Source organism: Etheostoma spectabile, unplaced genomic scaffold (assembly GCF_008692095.1).
Source record: "Etheostoma spectabile isolate EspeVRDwgs_2016 unplaced genomic scaffold, UIUC_Espe_1.0 scaffold00008886, whole genome shotgun sequence".
Classification (NCBI taxonomy): Eukaryota; Metazoa; Chordata; class Actinopteri; order Perciformes; family Percidae; genus Etheostoma; species Etheostoma spectabile.
In genome coordinates, this window is record NW_022603635.1 from 12,501 (window position 1) to 36,779 (window position 24,279).

General features: G+C 44.9%; 1 protein-coding gene across 1 annotated transcript in view; it reads left to right on the forward strand.

Annotated features, from left to right (window-relative positions):
* Positions 1 to 23,398, forward strand: part of LOC116678957 (neural cell adhesion molecule L1-like) — a gene marked incomplete at its 5' end in the record, with an annotated part of 35,200 nt that extends 11,802 nt beyond the window's left edge. The window contains 19 exon segments of the mRNA XM_032508696.1: positions 1 to 38; positions 5,755 to 5,866; positions 6,163 to 6,323; positions 7,393 to 7,552; positions 8,010 to 8,137; positions 8,242 to 8,318; positions 8,320 to 8,344; positions 8,984 to 9,190; positions 9,513 to 9,583; positions 9,666 to 9,885; positions 10,883 to 10,989; positions 12,354 to 12,621; positions 13,415 to 13,537; positions 14,217 to 14,384; positions 14,588 to 14,701; positions 14,875 to 15,024; positions 16,340 to 16,471; positions 22,203 to 22,275; positions 23,359 to 23,398. The exon segment at positions 1 to 38 is cut by the window's left edge and continues 106 nt beyond it. Coding sequence (XP_032364587.1) covers positions 1 to 38; positions 5,755 to 5,866; positions 6,163 to 6,323; positions 7,393 to 7,552; positions 8,010 to 8,137; positions 8,242 to 8,318; positions 8,320 to 8,344; positions 8,984 to 9,190; positions 9,513 to 9,583; positions 9,666 to 9,885; positions 10,883 to 10,989; positions 12,354 to 12,621; positions 13,415 to 13,537; positions 14,217 to 14,384; positions 14,588 to 14,701; positions 14,875 to 15,024; positions 16,340 to 16,471; positions 22,203 to 22,275; positions 23,359 to 23,374 — 2,350 coding nt within the window.
* Between the last annotated feature and the right edge of the window lie 881 nt (positions 23,399 to 24,279).

Sequence of the window (24,279 nt, forward strand, 5' to 3'; positions counted from 1 at the left end):
CGGCTCCGTCCTGCTGAACACCCACCTCTACGTCGTGGGTGAGTACAGGTCCCACGCCAACACACCTGCATATACACGCTCACACACCTGCAGATACACACACACACACCTGCAGATACACACACACACACCTGCAGAGACACGCACACACACCTGCAGATACACGCCCACACACCTGCAGAGACACGCACACACACCTGCTGAGACACACCTGCAGTACCACGCACACACACCTGCAGATACACACCTGTAGATACATGCACACACACCTGCAGAGACATGCACACACACCTGCAGAGACACGCACACACACCTGCAGATACACGCACACACACCTGCAGAGACACACCTGCAGAGACACGCACACACACCTGCAGTACCACGCACACACACCTGCAGAGACACACCTGCAGAGACATTCACACACACCTGCAGAGACACACCTGCAGAGACAAGCACACACACCTGCAGTTCCACGCACACACACCTGCAGAGACACACCTGCAGTACCACGCACACACACCTGCAGAGACACACCTGCAGAGACATTCACACACACCTGCAGAGACACACCTGCAGAGACAAGCACACACACCTGCAGTTCCACGCACACACACCTGCAGAGACACACCTGCAGTACCACGCACACACACCTGCAGAGACACACCTGCAGAGACATGCACACTAGAGGATGACACGGGAGTGGATTTTCACTCCTGTCCCGTCCCACTCCCATAGAAAGACATCTTGTCCCGTCCCACTCCCAGACCAAAGTTTAAAAACTAATCCCATCCCTCTCCTGTTTAAACTGACTCACGCTCCTGGACCGCTCCCATTTATTTTTTTCCTGAATCCCTGGCGTACTTGACTAGTACTAAGCATGTCTTACAAGCAGTGTACATCGTGCTATCACGTCACCTTCTACTCTCATAAACTTCATTAATATTTCAGACTTTCCGACCAGTTCTGGGAACTTAATAGACATGTCATTACTTTTGACTTTGCGCTGTAAATCATTTTTTGCCACATCGACATCTCCGCGGCTGTTAGCTCCTCCATCGCTGCTCTTTGAACTACTAAAAAGCACCGATGGCTTCTGGGACGGCTGGGTCGTGTAGTTAGTTTTTAATTGCGTTACATTGTAGGCGTATTAAAAGGAAACTACAAAATGGTGCATTTACTTTTTTTTTCATTTAGGTGCATTTAGATTTTTTTGTCGTCTTTGCTATCGGTTGATTCCCGCTCCCGTCTGCTCCCGTTAACCATTCATCCCGTACCGTCCAAATCCCGTGATTAATAGTAAATATGACTCCCATCCTGCAGGAATCCCACGGGAATCCCGTGACCCGCGGGATTCCCGAAAAAATGTCAGCCTCTAATGCACACACACCTGCAGATACACGCACACACACCTGCAGAGACATGCACACAAACCTGCAGAGACACCCCCACACACCTGCAGAGATAAGTCCACACACCTGCAGAGACATGCCCACACACCTGCAGAGATACGCACACACCTGCAGATACACACCCACACACCTGCAGAGACTCACCTGCAGAGATACGCACACACCTGCAGAGACACGCCCACACACCTGCAGAGACTCACCTACAGAGACACGCCCACACACCTGCAGAGACACGCCCACACACCTGCAGAGACTCACCTACAGAGACACGCCCACACACCTGCAGAGATAAGCCCACACACCTGCAGGGACATGCCCACACACCTGCAGAGATACGCACACACCTGCAGATACACACCCACACACCTGCAGAGACATACCCACACACCTGCAGAGACTCACCTGCAGAGATACGCACACACCTGCAGAGACACGCCCACACACCTGCAGAGACACACCTGCAGAGACACGCCCACACACCTGCAGAGATAAGCCCACACACCTGCAGATACACACCTGCAGGTACACTCCCACACACCTGCAGATACACGCCCACACACCTGCAGATACACACCTGCAGGTACACTCCCACACACCTGCAGATACACGCCCACACACCTGCAGATACACGCCCACACACCTGCAGATACACACCCACACACCTGCAGATACACACCCACACACCTGTAGATACACACCTGCAGAGACACGCCCACACACCTGCAGAGATACGCCCACACACCTGCAGATACATGCCCACACACCTGCGGATACACGCCCACACACCTGCAGAGACACACCTGCAGAGACACGCCCACACACCTGCAGATACATGCCCACACACCTGCAGAGACACGCCCACACACCTTCTGAGACACGCCCACACACCTGCAGAGACACACCTGCAGAGACACGCCCACACACCTTCTGAGACACGCCCACACACCTGCAGAGACACACCTGCAGATACACACCTGCAGAGACACGCCCACACACCTGCAGAGATAAGCCCACACACCTGCAGATACGCACCTGCAGGTACACTCCCACACACCTGCAGATACACGCCCACACACCTGCAGATACACACCTGCAGGTACACTCCCACACACCTGCAGATACACACCCACACACCTGCAGATACACGCCCACACACCTGCAGATACACGCCCACACACCTGCAGATACACACCCACACACCTGCAGATACACGCCCACACACCTGCAGAGATACGCCCACACACCTGCAGATACACGCCCACACACCTGCGGATACACACCCACACACCTGCAGAGACACACCTGCAGAGACACGCCCACACACCTGCAGATACATGCCCACACACCTGCAGAGACACACCTGCAGAGACACGCCCACACACCTTCTGAGACACGCCCACACACCTGCAGAGACACACCTGCAGATACACACCTGCAGAGACACGCCCACACACCTGCAGAGATAAGCCCACACACCTGCAGATACGCACCTGCAGGTACACTCCCACACACCTGCAGATACACGCCCACACACCTGCAGATACACACCTGCAGGTACACTCCCACACACCTGCAGATACACACCCACACACCTGCAGATACACGCCCACACACCTGCAGATACACGCCCACACACCTGCAGATACACACCCACACACCTGCAGATACACACCCACACACCTGCAGATACACACCTGCAGAGACACGCCCACACACCTGCAGAGATACGCCCACACACCTGCAGATACACGCCCACACACCTGCAGAGACACGCCCACACACCTGCAGATACATGCCCACACACCTGAAGAGACACACCTGCAGAGACACGCCCACACACCTGCTGAGACACGCCCACACACCTGCAGAGACACACCTGCAGAGACACGCCCACACACCTGCAGACACCCATCCACACACCTGCAGAGACACACCCACACACCTGCAGAGACACACCTGCAGAGACACACCCACACACCTGCAGAGACACACCTGCAGATACACGCCCACACACCTGCAGACACACACCCACACACCTGCAGAGACACACCTGCAGATACACACCTGCAGATACACACCCACACACCTGCAGAGACACACCTGCAGATACACACCCACACACCTGCAGACACACACCCACACACCTGCAGAGACACACCTGCAGATACACACCTGCAGATACACGCCCACACACCTGCAGAGACACAACTGCAGATACACGCCCACACACCTGCAGATACACACCCACACACCTGCAGAGACACACCTGCAGGTACACACCTGCAGATACACACCCACACACCTGCAGACACACACCCACACACCTGCAGAGACACACCTGCAGATACACACCTGCAGATACACACCCACACACCTGCAGAGACACGCCCACACACCTGCAGAGACACACCTGCAGGTACACACCTGCAGATACACACCCACACACCTGCAGATACACGCCCACACACCTGCAGATACACACCTGCAGGTACACTCCCACACACCTGCAGATACATGCTTAGCTTTCAGATAAAGAAATTGTAATAATTATACTAATAATCTTCATAAATGGAGCATGTTTCAGTTTTTATTATTAATACTATTGTTATTTGTCATGGTACAGCATGAAGGAAGACCCAAACGTAGAGTAGGCAGGCGAAGGCAGATCATTTATTGTCCCAAACAACGAACAGAACACACCAGGGAACAGACAGTCCAAAAACTCCTAAACACAAAATCCACAGGGGTCCAGGGAGAAAAAGGGGGAGGAACAGACAGGACAAAAAACAGGCAGGGGGGACTCACAGGGACGCTGGTCACAGGGACGCTGGTCACAGGGACGCTGGTCACAGGGACGGGAACTCCCAGGAAGACGAGGAACCAGCAGGCAGACTAACCGGAAGGACCAGACAAGAAACAAAGGGCGTTTCTCAATCTGTGTTCTTCTATGGACGTGTGTTCCTGTGTTCCTGTGTTCTTGTGTTCTTGTGTTCTTGTGTTCCTGTGTTCCTGTGTTCCTGTGTTCTTGTGTTCCTGTGTTCTTGTGTTCTTGTGTTCCTGTGTTCTTGTGTTCCTGTGTTCTTGTGTTCTTGTGTTCCTGTGTTCTTGTGTTCCTGTGTTCTTGTGTTCTTGTGTTCCTGTGTTCTTGTGTTCCTGTGTTCTTGTGTTCTTGTGTTCCTGTGTTCCTGTGTTCCTGTGTCCTTGTGTTCCTGTGTTCCTGTGTCCTTGTGTTCTTGTGTTCCTTGTGTTCCTGTGTTCCTGTGTTCCTGTGTTCTTGTGAGACGTCATGTTTTGGCCAAAGTTCTGACCCAATACACAAGTTAGCATTTCGCCAAGAACAGTTAAATCCCCGGAAGTGATCTTGACACGCCCATTTTACCGAGGAAACATCGGATGGTAACTTGTGTGGACTTGGCCGGGCCGGTATCCCAGCATTCAATTCGGGTGTAAAGCGCGTCTGGCTTCCGGTACACAGAGTTTCACAATTTACGTCTAATATTAAATCAATAAATTCATTTTTAAGATGTTTTAAGGCGAGAAATCCGCTGTGTAGATTTTGAATATAGGCAACAACAACAACAGAAAATCATATCAAAAAATTGTATATATATTATATATATATATATATATATATATATATATATATATATATATATATATATATATATATATATATATATATATATATATATATATATATCCGTCCTCCTCTATCCTCCTCATCCTGTCCCAGGCTCCTCTTCTGCCTCTCGGTAAAGTACCGACGGCAGTGGCTAACTTTACCCAGTCCATCTATAATTTTAATTCCTATTTTAACGTTTCTTTTGTGCTTTCAATTAAAAGTGAATCCCGAACACAAGTGCGTTCTTTGCTTACGTGGTATTGAGAAACGGCCAAAGGGAACACAGGGGTTAAACAAGAGGTAACGAGGTAACGGGGAACAGGTGAGACGTCAGGCGAACCACATTAGGGCGGGGCAGGACAATCAGACAGACACAACACAAAGCTAGACAAGACTAGACAAGACAGGAAACTACACTATCAAAATAAAACAGGAAGTAGAAAAAACAGACATGAGGGAACACAAGACAGGACCAGTAACACAAGACCACAGAGAAAACTGAGACTAAAACACAAGGAGGCCAAAGAAAGGGAAAAATAACCCAAACACAACAATTAATATTAGTACTGCACCATGGAGGCAAGAAAAGGAAAACCAGGAAAAGTAAATCAGCCTGTCAGATTAGATCATTAATTTAATGTTAATGTGTGTTGACATTTAATATTGTGTGTGTGTGTGTGTGTGTGTGTGTGTGTGTGTGTGTGTGTGTGTGTGTCTCAGAGCTTCCACCTCAGATCCTGTCCTCTGACGGTGTTGTGTACCGGGTCATCGAGGGTGGAGACATCCTGCTGCGCTGTGAATCCTTCGGCTCGCCGAGACCGCACGTCACATGGTGAGAGACATGTTGGACATGGCGAGAGACATGTTGGACATGGTGAGAGACATGTTGGACATGGTCAGAGACATATTAGACATGGTGAGAGACATGTTGGACATGGTAAGAGACATGTTGGACATTGTGAGAGACATGTTGGACATTGTGAGAGAAATGTTGGACATGGTGAGAGACATGTTGGACATTGTGAGAGAAATGTTGGACATGGTGAGAGACATGTTGGACAGTACATTATTATTATATAATATCTCTATATTCACTGTCTGATGACTGCTTGTGTGTGTCCTCTGCAGGGAGGGGGAGGACAATGTCCCTCTGCTGTCTGACCCTCGTGTCTCACTGCAGACGGACGGGACCATCAAACTGTCCGGCGCCAGCCTCGAGGACAGCGGCGCCTACACCTGCTCCGTCCCACTCACCAACATCTCCATCACGGCTTACCTGGAAGTCCTCAGTCAGTCAATCTTTTTTTTTTTTTCATATTTTATTTACATTTTCAAATTAAACCGATCAACAAACAAACAAACAGGGCTCAGATGTAGCTATAGCCAGTTCTCTACAGTCATATTCAATACAATACAGAAGCAGGAGGAAGGGTTGTTAATACAGAAACATGATAGGTTACTGTAATTTAGCTTTTTCAAAGTAAATCAAAAACGGGTTCCAGGAACGAAAAAAAGGGTCCATTTGGCCAGTGCGGAGTTTCTCCATCTGTATTATGGATAGCATTTCGACGACCCATACCTGAAAGGAAGTCAGTCAATCTTTGAGACAAGAGGACAGTTGTGTCCCCTTGTCATGTCTAACCTTCACATGGACCAGTATTCTCATTCATGTTGTCAGGATGTCCTGGAGCTTAGAGCCCTGAACCAGTCCAACCGTCCTCTATAGGTTCTAACATTATCCGTCCTGTGTCCTCCTTTAAAAATGTCTCTATCTGAAATCTCAGTTTCTTTTTAACCAAATTCCCATAAAATGGATTCCTCCCAACGCTCTTTCATTGTTTTGATCTTCACTATTAGTCAAAATAATTCCTCCTTTCTGCTTTTTAACCCAAATATTAGGAATATTTTTCTATTTAAATGAGGGTTATTGACCATGGCTTCCAAAAAGTATAAAACTAGAGGTAGTGGAAAAAAAGTCTGAAAAAGGGACAAAAATGTCAATTTTATTGCCCCTTTTTGACCCGGGAGACAACACAAGGGTTGACTGATGAGAGACATTTGATTTGATTCGTACCTCTAGTGTCCTCTGGGTCTATAAAACTATTTTTCTATAGGTTGATGAAAAATGAAATACAAATCCAGGACACGATGTCTTTTGATCAGCTTGTCTCATTTGGAGGACATTGAGACTAACCTGTCGTCCTGTCCTCTCCTCCTTTCCTCTCCTCTTGTCCTCCTGTCTTCTCCTCCTGTCCCCCTTTGTCCCCCTGTCCTCCTGTCTTTTCCTCCTGTCCTGTCCTCTTGTCCTCCTGTCCTTTCCTCTTCTCCTCTTGTCCTCTCCTCCTGTCCTCCTGTTAGACCGGACGGTGATTGTGGCAAGCCCCCAGGATGTTCATGTCCTCAGAGGACGCAGCACTCTGCTGGACTGCGGCTTCTACAAAGACCCCCGTCTGATCAAGGTCCAGATCAGATGGAGAAAAGACGGACAGGAAGTCCAGGAATCATCTCCAGATGACAAGTAAACGCATTGCACGCGATATGTCTCCAAGAGATTAGTCCGTCCATTCATGTCTCCAAGAGATTAGTCTGTCCACCCATGTTTCAGAAAATAGTCCGTCCATTCATGTCTCAGAGATTAGTCTGTCCATTCATGTCCCAGAGACTAGTCTGTCCATTTCTCGTCCCAGAGATTAGTATGTCCGTTCATGTCCCAGAAATTAGTCCGTCCATTCATGTCCCAGAGATTAGTGTGTCCATTTCTGTCCCAGAGATAAGACTGTCCATCCATGTCCCAGAGATTATCTGTCCCTCTGAAGTGTTCACCTTCTGGTTTAATAACTTCCTTTTCACAGTTTAACAGGGTGCTTTGTATGTTGTCATTAACTAGTTGTGTGTGTGTCTGTCTGTGTGTGTGTGTGTGTCTGTGTCTGTGTGTGTATGTGTGTGTGTGTGTGTGTGTGTGTGTGTGTATTTAGACACACCATCTTTGGGAATGGCACCTTAAAGGTGACAGACGTCCAATCAGACGATGGCGGGGTTTACTCCTGTGAGGTCATCACTCACCTGGACCACGTGGAGGCCAGCGGCTCCATCACTGTGGTCGGTAGGTCACCGTGTGTGTGTGTGTGTGTGTGTGTGTGTGTATGTGTGAATGTGTGTGTGTGTGTATGTGTGTCTGTGTGTAACAGTTTTTGTGTCGACCCCCAGCCCGGCCGGACCCCCCTACGAATCTGTCTCTGTCTGATATTGAGGACCACCACCTCACTCTGAGATGGACCCCAGGAAAACCCACACAACAGCCCGGTCATAGGTACACACACACACACACACACACACACACACACACACACACACACACACACACACACACACACATTCGCACGCACGCACGCACGGACACACACACACACACAGACACACACACACACACACACACACATTCGCACGCACACACGCACGCACGCACACACGCACGCACACACACACACACACACACACATACACGCACGCATGCACACACACACACACACACACACACATACACACACACTTACACTCAAACACAAACACACACACACACTCTCACACACACACTCCTAACATGTGACAGGAAGTAGTATTACCTGGTCCTAACATGTGACAGGAAGTAGTATTACCTGGTCCTAACATGTGACAGGAAGTAGTAACATGTGACAGGAAGTAGTATTACCTGGTCCTAACATGTGACAGGAAGTAGTAACATGTGCCAGGAAGTAGTATTACCTGGTACTAACATGTGACAGGAAGTAGTAACGTGTGACAGGAAGTAGTATTACCTGGTCCTAACATGTGACAGGAAGTAGTAACATGTGACAGGAAGTAGTAACATGTGACAGGAAGTAGTATTACCTGGTACTAACATGTGACAGGAAGTAGTAACGTGTGACAGGAAGTATTTCCTGTGTCCCAGAGTTCGTGGTGGAGGCGCGGGAGGAGCGCCATGCGGCGGCGGGGGCGGCGCGCTGGGAGGAGTGGAGAAGAGTCCCTGGGGGGTTCCACCACGTAGAGCTCACCCTCCATCGGTTCTGCACCTATCGCTTCAGGGTCATCGCCGTCAACGCGCTGGGCGCCAGCGACGCCAGCGCGCCCTCAACAGCGTACGACACGCCGCCCGGCGGTAAGACACGCCCACTGGGACCCCTGGAACCTTTGGTTAGGTGGTCGTAGGTTTGATTCCCACACTGGTCCGGGGTCCATGAGTCTTCAACACTGCTGAGTATATAGATAAAGATAAGATACAAGATTAGTAGAATAGAATAGAATAGAATAGAATAGAATAGAATGGAATAGAATAGAATAGAATAGAATAGAATAGAATAGAATAGAATAGAATGGAATAGAATAGAATGGAATAGAATAGAATGGAATATAATGGATGAATGGAAAAGATAGAATGGAATACAGTGTGATCTGTGCTGTTCCCTGTCTCCGTCCTGTAGTTCCTGACAGTAACCCAACGGGGGTCCGCAGTGAGTCCACTGACCCAAAGACTCTGGTCATCACCTGGGATGTGAGTACTCGGTCTGGAATCATGGACTTCGACTTCCATCAAAACTCCATTTAATGTTTGATGTTCCTGCATGTCTCTCCAGGAGATGGACAAGCGCTTCCACAACAGCCACGGCTTCCTGTACAAGGTGTTCTGGCGGAGGGCTGATGGGGTACACTGGAACCACCAGGATGTAACCAGTCCGCCGTTCATGGTCAACGACACAGGGACCTACACGCCGTTTGAGATCAAAGTCCAGGCTGTTAATTCTCTGGGAGAAGGACCGGCACCGGAGCCGGAGATCGGACACTCTGGAGAGGAAGGTACTCGGTGGATCAGTTATTCCACAGCCAGGGAAGTTCAGTTGGAACACAGAGTCATAGTGATGTTATCTTCCCATGAAGAACAATAAATCTACAGCAAACACATCATCTGACTCTTTCAATTAACATTGGAATGGCAGCACATATAGTCTCACACCAGGCATCACCCAAAAGAAGATCTCCCTCCCATTGTCTACACAAATACTTTGTCTGGTATTACCAGACCAGGATCAGTCTAAGACTGGTCACTAGTCTGGTATCACCAGACCAAGATCAGTCTAAAACTGGTCACTAGTCTGGTATCACCAGACCAGGATCAGTCTAAAACTGGTCACTAGTCTGGTATCACCAGACCAGGATCAGTCTAAGACTGGTCGTTAGTCTGGTATCACCAGATTCCTCCTGCTTTCTTCTTCATGGCCCAGAAGAGAATCCCTTCAGACTAAATGTGTCTGTAGGACTCTATGTAGAGGCTGATTGTTCTCTTCATACACAGCAGCACATACTCGGAGACCTTTCAGGTACAAGAAGTGAGTGATGAAAATAAAAGAGAACAGTGTTCCCCTCTCACACCAGAGAGTGTATCACATTCTGCAGAAATGTCAAATTCAATGACAGAGACAGGCATTTGGATGCTGTCTCGCTGTGATCTGGTTCCTGGTAGAAACGAGGTGTTCTCAGTGGTTTTCTCTCTGTCACCCGTCTGAAGGCGGAGTGATGGATTTCCACCATGAGGAGGAGTGCTTTGAGTCTCAGTTTGGGCCGACGGGCTGACATGAGAGCTGGCTTATAATAAAGGATCCATTATTATTATTATCGGGGCAGATGAACCTCACCCTAGGCCGTCAGCTCGTAGACCAGCACAGTGGTCTATGATATGAGGCATAATAAAGGATCAGGTTTAAACTGGGATAGAGTAGTAGCAGTCCCAGAAATAAAAGAAATGCAACATGTTTCTTCATTTAAATAATGATTTTGTTTCTTCTCTCTCTCTCAGAGCCGGAGGAAGCGCCGACCGGAGTCACGACGACCGTGACAAACAGCACGGTCCGAGTCGAGTGGATCGAAGCCCAGAACGTCCGCGGTCAGCTGCTGGGATACAAGGTACACGTAGGACCGCTGTACATCCAGAAACACATTCACACAGAGAGTATTCTGTGGAGGAATACCTGTGGTACCATGTAAAAGAACATTAAGAGAATGATAACTTGTGCACATGGCACCACCATGTGGCCACTTGTAAGCATTTTTAAAAGCATATAGTTTTGTGAGATATGAGTAGTTTTTACATTCATGTTTTATGTCTGCAGCCATTTTATAGAATAGAATAGAATAAAATATCTTTATTGTCATTACACACAAGTGCAGTACCTGTGCAACGAGACTGAAGGAAAACCTTTATAGTGTCAACACAACATACATTACAAATATAAAATATAAAAATATAAAGTATAGATAATGCTGAAAACAAGAAGGGGGGGGGGACCTGGTGCACAGTCCTGAGAGCATCTATATACACATAAAAATAGTTTAATCATTTTTAAACCATACAAGCTATTGACTTACCACCGGTTGCGTTTAAATCCTGATAAGTTTGCGGTCCCGGAGGACTTTTCCGGGTCTTTCTAGCCTCTACAGGGGATTTTCTATCCAGCCTGGAACTTCAGCCTCTTTGGGCTTTAAATCCATACTGTTATATCCAAGATTGATCCACTTTATGTCCATAATTCATCGCGTTTTGGCTCATTTCTGCCGCTAGCTCGCTGCTCCGTCTCTCCTCTCTGTTGTTCCCGGAAATAAAGGCCCCATTATGCCCATATATGGGAGACAACGTCAGCCTCAGAAGGGACAAAACGACCAATAGGCTCTATGGAAGGCCTAGAGGCGCACTATTTAGACACATATTTGCTTGTGTAGCATTGCTGTGGGTGTAATATCAATAAATATGACATTATTATGTTATTATTGGCATAAGTAAATGTCATGAGAGCAAAATTGTCTAGACTTTCTTTGAAAAAATGTATTCTGTCATCTGTATAAGTTATGATGATTATTTCTTCACAGTGTGACTCCCAAGACATATGAGAAGTGTTTTATTTATTACTTATCTGTCTGTGATATCAATACATATCTGGAAGATTCATGTTCCGTTTTATTTATTTATTTATCTTTAAGGTCCTACAACCATTTTTAACATCAAGTGACCTCACTGCAACACAAATATTCTAATAACCCAGTTTGTCCTAAAAAAAATTATGTTGACATCTTGTCTGTGGACAACAGGGTTGATGTTTTACAAGTTCTTATAAAATAAATCAGACGGACATTAAACTGTAAACATGGCCTCAGGGCTCAGAGGGTTAAATAAGCAAAAGAGAAAAAGTGCCGCCTTTCATTCTGGATCACCGCTGAACGTTTCCGTCCCACTCACACATAATAACCTTCGGTTTATTCTGGGCCTCCATCAGATCTACATCCGGAGGCTGGGGCCACGTGGGGGTCGGGGCCGCAGGTCTCTGGGGAACCTGCACCAGGACAGAGAGAAAGAGGAGAAGTCAGAGAGGGGGATGGACAGGAACATGGAGAGTCGGATGGTGGTGGTCCACGGCTTGAAGACCTCACAGGAGGTCTTGGGGCTGCAGCTGTACTCTCGCTACGAGCTGTCCCTCACAGCCTTCAACAGCAAAGGAGAGGGTCCTCCCACCCCCCCACACAGCTTTAGTACCCCTGAGGGAGGTGAGTCCAAGACAACAGGGTTCTGGGAGATCTGGGAGGTCTGGAGCCCCCAGCAAGAATCTTTTCTCAAAAGCCCCAAAACCGTGACCATGAAGATAGTTGTAGAACGATTTCATAAAACAGAATGTCATTTCTGCAGGACGAGTATTTTATTCAGCAGCTAGCATGTCTTTCCCAAAGGATTTAAGGCATTATGTTAACCCTGACCCTACTAACCCTAACTCCTAACCCTGACCCTACTAACCCTAACCCTACTAACCCTGACCCTACTAACCCTGACCCTACTAACCCTGACCCTACTAACCCTGACCCTACTAACCCTAACCCTACTAACCCTGACCCTACTAACCCTAACCCTACTAACCCTAACTCTACTAACCCTAACCCTACTAACCCTAACTCTACTAACCCTGACCCTACTAACCCTAACCCTACTAACCCTAACCCTACTAACCCTAACTCTACTAACCCTGACCCTACTAACCCTATCCCTACTAACCCTAACCCCTAACCCTAACCCTGACCCTACTAACCCTAACCCCTAACCCTTACCCTACTAATGCTATCCCAAATGGTTTTCGGCATTATGTTACCTCAGACAGTTATAGTTATAGCTCAGAAAGCTGCTACATGAAGCATGGCCCCAAGGGTTGGGCTGTGGCCCGAATTTTTGAAACATCTGGCTCTGCCCATGTGGGGGATATGTACTTATTGAAGATATGCTAACTGGTGTGTGTGTGTGTGTGTGTGTGTGTGTGTGTGTGTGTGTGTGTGTGTGTGTGTGTGTGTGTAGCACCGGGTCCTCCTGCATCGCTGAGTTTCGAGAGTCCTTCCGATAAATCCCTGATCCTGTACTGGACTCCTCCAGAAGAGACTAACGGGGTCCTGCTGGGATATGTGGTGCAATATCGACAGGGTGAGTTTGAATCTTTTAGAAAGGACGGGGGGTGAGGGGGGGAGATTCAAGTACCTGTACTCTGTAGTCTGAAAGTGCCAGACCACATCTGGAGATCCAAGGGACGTTATCCGTGGTTGTGGACCAAAACGCTTCTGGACTGATCAGGTCAACAACCAATCAGAGCAACGTATGGAGACATAGCGCTGGACAACAGACAAATATACGAGACTACAGCAGAGATGAGCTGGAGCCGATGTGTGATCAGAATGGTGTCCATGAACTCAACACAGACATAATCTCCCAGTTCTCCTGAACTCAACACAAAAATAATCTTCAAGTTCTCCTGAAGTAGTCATCGTTCATCGTCACCTGTCACCATGGTGATCTGTCACCATGGTACTTTAAGTGGGTCAGAAGCTGAGTTTGTGTCTCCTGTGCAGAGACGTATGATCTGAGTCTGTCTCTTGTTCAGAGACGTATGATCTGAGTCTGTCTCTTGTTCAGAGACGTATGATCTGAGTCTGTGTGGTTTGTGTCTCCTGTGCAGAGACGTATGATCTGAGTGTGTCTCCTGTTCAGAGACGTATGATCTGAGTCTGTGTGGTTTGTGTCTCCTGTGCAGAGACGTATGATCTGAGTCTGTCTCCTGTGCAGAGACGTATGATCTGAGTCTGTGTGGTTTGTGTCTCCTGTGCAGAGACAGAGACCGAGCTGCAGATACAGATGTTCAGCGATCCAAGTATGACTCACATGGAGTTGGACTCTCTGGACCCGAGCAGACATTACGTCTTCAACGTGATCGCACGAACGTCCGCGGGAGATGGACCGCCCATCACCCGAAGGGGGGCCACCCTGCTGGATGGAGGTGACCCAGCACCGTCACACCCCCACAGCTTTACTTCCTGTTTCACCGTCACACCCCCACAGTTTTACTTCCTGTTTCCTGTCTCTGTGTTACTTCCTGTTTTCTGTCTCTGTGATACTTCCTGTTTCCTGTCTCTGTGTTACTTCCTATTTCCTGTCTCCGTGTTACTTCCTGTGTTACTTCCTGTTTCCTGTCTCTTCCAGTCCCTCCGTCCAACATCACCATCGTTTCCAGCAACACGTCCCTGAACCTGAGCTGGGTTCCTGGGGAGAGAGAGAGGAACCACGGCTTCGTCATCCGCTTCCTCCGCAAGACTCGTAAGAGAGCAGCTCTTACATTAATAATTCATAATAATTAACACAGATATTAGAGCAATTAAAAACTTTGCATGTCGACGTATTGTGCGTGCTTGTCTCCATGTGTGTGTCTGTGTGTGTGTGTGTGTGTGTGTGTGTGTGTGTGTGTGTGTGTGTGTGTGTGTGTGTTGCAGCCGGGGCTCAGTGGGAGGAGTCAGAGGTGGTGAACTCCACGCAGGGCTCCTATTGGCTGACAGGCCTCCAACCAGGGTCTCAGTACCACCTGATGGTCCGACACGGGAACACCACGCAGTGGGAAGATGTGACGTGGACCATCGGCCCAGGTAGACACATTATTATCATTATTATCATTATTATCATTATTATTATTATTATTATTATTATTATTATTATTATTATTATTATTATTAGAAAGCAGAGGACTCCTGTAGGAGCTGCAGTCATCGGTTTGTCTCCAATTCAATATAATTTATAGTAACAGTTCATAAGAAGAGTTATCTCGAGACACTTTACAGTTAGAGCAGGTCTAGACCTCTCTATAATCTACAGATGGAGCAGGTCTAGACCGCTCTATAATCTACAGATAGAGCAGGTCTAGACCGCTCTAGAATTTACAGATAGAGCAGGTCTAGACCACTCTATAATTTACAGATAGAGCAGGTCTAGACCTCTCTATAATTTACAGATAGAGCAGGTCTAGACCTCTCTATAATTTACAGATAGAGCAGGTCTAGACCTCTCTATAATTTACAGATAGAGCAGGTCTAGACCTCTCTATAATTAACAGATAGAGCAGGTCTAGACCTTTCTATAATTAACAGATAGAGCAGGTCTAGACCTCTCTATAATTAACAGATAGAGTAGGTCTAGACCGCTCTATAATCTACAGATAGAGCAGGTCTAGACCGCTCTATAATCTGCAGATAGAGCAGGTCTAGAACACTCTATAATTTAAAGATAGAGCAGGTCTAGACCGCTCTATAATTTACAGATAGAGGAGGTCTAGACTTCTCTATAATCTACAGATAGAGCAGGTCTAGACCTCTCTATAATCTACAGATAGAGCAGGTCTAGACCGCTCTATAATCTACAGATAGAGCAGGTCCACACCGCTCTATAATTTCTACCCTGATGTCTCTTTCCTAATGTCTTAATGTCTCTGTCCTAATGTCTCTGTCTCTGTCCTAATGTCTCTGTCTCTGTCCTAATGTCTCTGTCCTAATGTCCTAATGTATCTGTCCTAATGTATCTGTCCTAATGTCTCTGTCCTAATGTCTCTGTCTCTGTCCTAATGTCTCTGTCCTAATGTCTCTGTCTCTTTCCTAATGTCTTAATGTCTCTGTCTCTGTCCTAATGTCTCTGTCCTAATGTCCTAATGTATCTGTCCTAATGTCTCTGTCTCTGTCCTAATGTCCTAATGTCTCTGTCCTAATGTCCTAATGTATCTGTCCTAATGTCTCTGTCCTAATGTCTCTGTCTCTGTCCTAATGTCCTAATATCTCTGTCCTAATGTCTCTGTCTCTTTCCTAATGTCTTAATGTCTCTGTCCTAATGTCTCTGTCTCTGTCCTAATGTCTCTGTCTCTGTCCTAATGTCCTAATGTCTCTGTCCTAATGTCCTAATGTGTCTGTCCCTCAGGGCCGTCGGTGATGCCGGGGGGGTTCTCCACTCAGGGCTGGTTGATCGGTCTGATCAGCGCCATCGTGTTGCTGCTTCTCATCCTGCTCGTCCTCTGTCTCCTGAAACGCAGCCGGGGGGGCAAGTACGCAGGTAACACAACTACACAACTACACAACTACACACTTAAACCCTCTGTCTTCTGAAACGCAGCCGGGGAGGGCAAATACACACGTGACACAACTACACAACTACACACACAACTACACACTTACACCCTCTGTCTCCTGAAACGCAGCCAGAGGGTCAAGTACGTAGGTCACACAACTACACACTTACACCCTCTTTCTCCTGAAACGCAGCCAGAGGGTCAAGTACGTAGGTCACACAACTACACACTTACACCCTCTTTCTCCTGAAACGCAGCCAGAGGGTCAAGTACGTAGGTCACACAACTACACACTTACACCCTCTTTCTCCTGAAACGCAGCCAGAGGGTCAAGTACGTAGGTCACACAACTACACACTTACACCCTCTTTCTCCTGAAACACAGCCGGGGTGGGGGCAAATACACAGGTTACACAACTACACACTATTTGGGGTGTGCATATTATGAGTGTGTGGTTGAGGTCTGTATATTGTGATAGGGTAGGTGTGTATATTGTGAGAGTGAAGGTATGTATATTGTGAGTGTGTAGTTGTGTATATTGTGAGAGTGTAGTTGTGTTGTGTATATTGTGAGAGTGTAGTTCTGTATAATGTTAGAGTTATTAAGTCATTAATGTCCTAATGTTGTTGTTGTTGTTTTCCAGTGAAGGATTAGGGGTAGTTGTGTATATCTTGAGAGTGTAGTTGTGTATATTGTGAGAGTGTAGCTGTGTATATTGTGAGAGTGTAGTGGTAATATTGTGAGAGTATAGTGGTGTATATTGTGAGAGTGTAGTTGTGTATATTGTGAGAGAGTAGTGGTGTATATTGTGAGAGTGTAGTTGTGTATATTGTAAGAGTGTTGTTGTGGATATTGTGAGAGTGTAGTTGTGTATATTGTGAGAGTGTAGTTGTGTATATTTTGAGAGTGTAGTTGTGTATATTGTGAGAGTGTAGTTGTGTATATTGTGAGAGTGTAGTTGTGTATATTGTGAGAGTGTAGTTGTGTATATTGTGAGAGTGTAGTTGTGTATATTGTGAGAGTGTAGTTGTGTATATTGTGAGAGTGTAGTTGTGTATATTGTGAGAGTGTAGTGGTGTATATTGTGAGAGTGTAGTTGTGTATATTGTGAGAGTGTAGTTGTGTATATTGTGAGAGTGTAGTTGTGTATATTGTGAGAGTGTAGTTGTGTATATTGTGAGTGTAGTGGTGTATATTGTGAGAGTGTAGTTGTGTATATTGTAAGAGTGTAGTTGTGGATATTGTGAGAGTGTAGTTGTGTATATTGTGAGAGTGTAGTGGTGTATATTGTGAGTGTGTAGTTGTGTTGTGTACATTGTGAGAGTGTAGTTGTGTTGTGTATATTGTGAGAGTGTAGTTGTGTATATTGTGTGTGTAGTTTGTTGTGTATATTGTGAGAGTCTAGGGGTGTATATTGTGAGAGTGTATTTGTGTATATTGTGATTGTGTAGTTGTGTTGTGTATATTGTGAGAGTGTAGTGGTGTACATTGTGAGAGTGTATTTGTGTATATTGTGATTGTGTAGTTGTGTTGTCTATATTGTGAGAGTGTAGTGGTGTACATTGTGAGAGTGTATTTGTGTATATTGTGATTGTGTAGTTGTGTTGTGTATATTGTGAGAGTGTAGTTGTGTATATTGTGAGAGTGTAGTTGTGTATATTGTGAGAGTGTAGTTGTGTATATTGTGAGAGTGTAGTTGTGTATATTGTGAGTGTGTAGTTTTGTATATTATGAGAGTGTAGTTGTGTATATTGTGAGAGTGTAGTTGTGTATATTGTGAGAGTGTAGTTGTGTATATTGTGAGAGTGTAGTTGTGTATATTGTGAGAGTGTAGTTGTGTATATTGTGAGAGTGTAGTTGTGTATATTGTGATTGTGTAGTTGTGTTGTGTATATTGTGAGAGTGTAGTGGTGTATATTGTGAGAGTGTAGTTGTGTATATTGTGAGAGTGTAGTTGTGTATATTGTGAGAGTGTAGTTGTGTTGTGTATATTGTGAGAGTGTAGTTTTGTATATTGTGAAAGTGTAGTGGTGTTTATTGTGAGAATGTAGTTGTGTATATTGTGATTGTGTAGTTGTGTTGTGTATATTGTGAGAGTGTAGTTTTGTATATTGTGAAAGTGTAGTGGTGTTTATTGTGAGAGTGTAGTGGTCTATATTGTGATTGTGTAGTTGTGTTGTGTATATTGTGAGAGTGTAGTTGTGTATATTGTGAGTGTAGTTGTGTATATTGTGAGAGTGTAGTTGTGTATATTGTGAGTGTAGTTGTGTATATTGTGAGAGTGTAGTTGTGTATATTGTGAGAGTGTAGTTGTGTATATTGTGAGAGTGTAGTTGTGTATATTGTGAGAGTGTAGTTGTGTATATTGTGAGAGTGTAGTTGTGTATATTGTGAGAGTGTAGTTGTGTATATTGTGAGAGTGTAGTTGTGTATATTGTGAGAGTGTAGTTGTGTATATTGTGATTGTGTAGTTGTGTTGTGTATATTGTGAGAGTGTAGTGGTGTATATTGTGAGAGTGTAGTTGTGTATATTGTGAGAGTGTAGTTGTGTATATTGTGAGAGTGTAGTTGTGTATATTGTGAGAGTGTAGTTGTGTTGGGTATATTGTGAGAGTGTTAGTTTGTATATTGTGAAAGTGTAGTTGTGTGTGTATATTGTGAGAGTGTAGTTGTGTATATTGTGATTGTGTAGTTGTGTTGTGTCTATTGTGAGAGTGTAGTGTGTATTGTGAGAGTGTAGTTGTGTATTGTGAGAGAGGTAGTGGTTATATGTGAGAGTGTAGTGTGTATATTGTGAGAGTGTAGTGGTCTATATTGTGATGTGTAGTTGTGTTGTGTATATTGTGAGAGTGTAGTTGTGTATATTGTGAGTGTAGTTGTGTATATTGTGAGAGTGTAGTTGTGTATATTGTGAGTGTAGTTGTGTATATTGTGAGAGTGTATTTGTGTATATTGTGATTGTGTAGTTGTGTTGTGTATATTGTGAGAGTGTAGTTGTGTATATTGTGAGTGTGTAGTTGTGTTGTGTATATTGTGAGAGTGTAGTTGTGTTGTGTATATTGTGAGAGTGTAGTTGTGTATATTGTGAGAGTGTAGTTGTGTATATTGTGAGTGTAGTTGTGTATATTGTGAGAGTGTAGTTGTGTATATTGTGAGAGTGTAGTTGTGTATATTGTGAGAGTGTAGTTGTGTATATTGTGTGAGTGTAGTTGTGTATATTGTGAGAGTGTAGTTGTGTATATTGTGAGAGTGTAGTTGTGTATATTGTGAGAGTGTAGTTGTGTATATTGTGAGAGTGTAGTTGTGTATATTGTGAGAGTGTAGTTGTGTATATTGTGAGTGTAGTTGTGTATATTGTGAGAGTGTAGTTGTGTAATTTGGAGAGTGTAGTGTGTATATTGTGAGAGTGTAGTTGTGTTGTGTATATTGTGAGAGTGTAGTTGTGTATATTGTGAGAGTGTAGTTGTGTTGTGTATATTGTGAGAGTGTAGTTGTGTATATTGTGAGTGTGTAGTTGTGTATATTGTGAGAGTGTAGTGGTGTATATTGTGAGAGTGTAGTTGTGTATATTGTGAGAGTGTAGTTGTGTATATTGTGAGTGTAGTTGTGTATATTGTGAGAGTGTAGTTGTGTTGTGTATATTGTGAGAGTGTAGTTGTGTATATTGTGAGAGTGTAGTTGTGTATATTGTGAGAGTGTATTTGTGTATATTGTGAGAGTGTATTTGTGTATATTGTGATTGTGTAGTTGTGTTGTGTATATTGTGATTGTGTAGTTGTTTTTTGTATATTGTGAGAGTGTAGCTGTGTATATTGTGAGTGTGTAGTTGTGTTGTGTATATTCTGAGTGTGTAGTTGTGTATATTGTGAGTGTGTAGTTGTGTATATTGTGAGAGGGTAGGTGTGTATATTGTGAGAGTGTAGTGGTGTATATTGTGATTGTGTAGTTGTGTTGTGTATATTGTGAGAGTGTAGTTGTGTATATTGTGAGAGTGTAGTTGTGTATATTGTGAGAGTGTATTTGTGTATATTGTGAGAGTGTATTTGTGTATATTGTGATTGTGTAGTTGTGTTGTGTATATTGTGATTGTGTAGTTGTTTTTTGTATATTGTGAGAGTGTAGCTGTGTATATTGTGAGTGTGTAGTTGTGTTGTGTATATTCTGAGTGTGTAGTTGTGTATATTGTGAGTGTGTAGTTGTGTATATTGTGAGAGGGTAGGTGTGTATATTGTGAGAGTGTAGTGGTGTATATTGTGATTGTGTAGTTGTGTTGTGTATATTGTGAGAGTGTAGTTGTGTATATTGTGATAGGGTAGGTGTGTACATTGTGAGTGTGTAGTTGTGTTGTGTATATTGTGTGAGTTATTAAGTTATTCAGTGTGTTATGCAGCACATTGGCACACTGACTATTATTGCCCATACTTATTCTTCTCCTTCTTCCGCCACATTTTCGTCCCGCTACTAGTCCCAAAGCGTTGCCAACACGCGCACCACATTACACCGACATGTGGGTAATGATCGGGAATGGTGTGCTATGATTTTTCTAAGAGATTTGCCGCGCGGTTTTACCGAAATCGGCAAAAAAATGGCAACATTTTCTCATTGATTTGAATGGGAAATGTTCGGGAAATCTCTCAACATCGCTCCAAACCCCCCCTCTTTGGGACCGTGCTGTGTCGCCATACTTTAACGTAGAAACGTGATTGAAAGTTTAAACCAAAGACAAGACTTTGGGCTTTATTGAGCTGAATGGGCGTTCAGATATCAAGCACGGTTTCTCCCAAATCACAGTTGACGTTCCGTCCCATTTTCAGACCGTCTCAGATTTTCCAATGTGTGTGTATGTGGTGAATGTTCAGAGCTAGAGTGGGGGACAGAGTGGGGGGCTGCGGTACGGATCTCTGGAAGTTTCCCGAACAAATTGCTCTCTCTCCTCCAGTTTTAACTCTTCAGACTTCATTATTGGTCAAAATGTAGGGAATCTTGTTCCGGTCGCAGACATGTAACTATGGAGACTATCGGACTTAAATTGTTGGCTGTGATCGACCAACTGTCGACAGAAACTATGACAAAAACATGCAGCTGGAGTCCGATTCAATGATTTTTTCTCCCAAACAAATGTCTCTCTCTCCTCCAGTTTTAACTCTTTAGACATCATAGTTGGTCAAAATGTAGAGAATCTTGTGCCGGTCGCAGACATGTAACTATGGAGTCTATCGGACTAAAACCTTATGCGCTAGGCTCACCAACTGCAGATATAGACAATGAAAGAAAGACTCTGGCCCGTACTCTGAGTAAATCACCATAGCAACAGGTTCTGCTACTGAGAGGACAGAGGGGGGGGCTGCAGGACGATGCTCTGAAACAAACAAATGTCTCTCTCTCCTACAGTTTTAATTCTTCAGGCATAATTTCTGGTCAAAATGTAGGAAATCTTGTGCCGATCGCAGACGTGTAACTCTGGAGTCTATCAGACTTAACGTGTTCACTCTAGGGAACCAACTGCCAATACAACACATTGAAAACGGCTCAGACACACACACCTATCATGACCCTGTTCCCTGGCGGCCATGTTGACCAACTGACTCCTAACTGATGTTTCCATTGTGTGTGTGTGTGTTGATGGCCCCAATAGCAGGCACACTGATAACATTTCTGCGGAATTTTCTAGTTAATAACTTGTTGTTGTTGTTGTTGTTGTTGTGGTTTTCCAGTGAAGGACAAGGAAGAGAAGGAAGTGGACTCTGAGGCTCGGCCAATGAAAGACGAGACCTTCGGAGAGTACAGGTATGACATCTGAAACCACACTGCATCATGGGTATTATCTTCGCTGTGTTGCCGGGGGTAACTAAGCATCACGACCATTATTAACGTGTGTATACATCGTGATTGGTTCAGATTGGTTCTAATTGGTTCTAATTGGTTCTAATTGGTTCTGATTGGTTCTAATTGGTTCTAATTGGTTCTGATTGGTTCTAATTGGTTCTAATTGGTTCTGATTTGTTCTAATTTGTTCTGATTGGTTCTGATTGTTTCTAATTGGTTCTGATTGGTTCTGATTGTTTCTAATTGGTTCTGATTGGTTCTGATTGGTTCTAATTGGTTGTTGTAAGAAACTCAGCGTTTCAGAATTATTATTTATTATTTACGTGTCATTTTATGAAGTTGTGCCTTTAATTTGAAAAGAAATCTCCAACAATGGACACTTTATTTTGAAATCAAATCTCCACTAAATGACACTTTATTTTGAAATCAAATCTCCACTAACTGACACTTTATTTTGAAATCAAATCTCCACTAACTGACACTTTATTTTGAAATCAAATCTCCACTAACTGACACTTTATTTTGAAATCAAATCTCCACTAACTGACACTTTATTTTGAAATCAAATCTCCACTAACTGACACTTTATTTTGAAATGTCTTAACTGCTTGCTTCATTAGACCTTCAGCTCTAACACTCGCTGCTTCTTTCTTACTTTCTGTTTGTTTCTTTTTCTTCCCTTCTTCCTTCCATCCTTCCTTCCTTCCTTCCTTCCTTCCTTGCTTCCTTCCTTCCTTCCTTCCTTCCTTCCTTTCTTCCTTCCTTCTTTGCTTCCTTTCTTCCTTCCTTCCTTGCTTGCTTCCTTCCTTCCTTCCTTCCTTCCTTGCTTCCTCGCTTCCTTTCTTTTTGCTCCGCCTTCCTTCCCCTCCTTCCTTCCTTGGCTTGCCTTATCCTTCCTTTCCTGCCTCCTGCTTCACTTCATTCCTTCCTTCCTTCCTTCCTCTGCTTCCTCGCTTCCTTCCTTCTTGCTTCCTTCCTTCCTTCCTTCCTTCCTTCCTTGCTTGCTTCCTTCCTTCCTTCCTTCCTTCCTTGTTGTGCCTACAGATCTCTGGAGAGGTGAGGATGTTGACCTTTGACCTGCATGAATCTTTATTAAATTACTGTTTTCATTTAAAACTTTTAATCTTGAATTATATCAGAAGTCATTCATAGTTCTCTGAATTTAACGTATGAAGCATTGTACTGTACTGTGTTATTTATCTATATTTATATATACAGTGAGTATAATCAGTATTTAACACGCTGCTATTTTGCAAGTTCTCCCACTTAGAAACCATGGAGGGTCTGATGTCCTCGTAGGTGCATGTCCACTGTGAGAGACATGTCCACTGTGAGAGACATGTCCACTGTGAGAGACATGTCCACTGGGAGAGACATAATCTAAAAAAACATCCAGAAATCACAATGTAGGATTTATTAACTATTTATTTGTATGATCCAGCTGTAAATAAGTGTTTGAACACCTGAGAAGATCCATGTTAATATCTGGTCCAGCAGCCTTTGGTTCCAACGGTTCCTGTAGTCCTTCACCAGGTCTGACACCCTGCAGAAGGGATTTTGGCCCCCCCTCCACACAGATCTTCTCTAGACCAGTCAGGTTTCTGGGCTCCCTCCAAAGATTCTCTATTGGGTTTATGTCTGGAGACTGGCTAGGCCCCCCCAGAACCTTGATCTGCTTCTTCCAGAGCCCCCCCTTGGTTCTCCTGGCTGTGGTCTTCAGGTCTTTGTCATGTTGGAAGACCTCGACCCATCTTTAATGCTCTAAATGAGGGAAGGAGGTTGGTCCACAAAAATTCCCAATCCATGGCCACGGTCCTCCTCTCCTTAACACAGTGCAGCCGCCCTGTCCCATGTGTAGAACCCCCCCAAATTAGGATGCTACCCCCATGCTTCACAGTAGGGATGGTGGTCTTGGGATGGTCCTCATTCTTCTTACTCCCAACACGGTTAGTGGATCAGGACCAA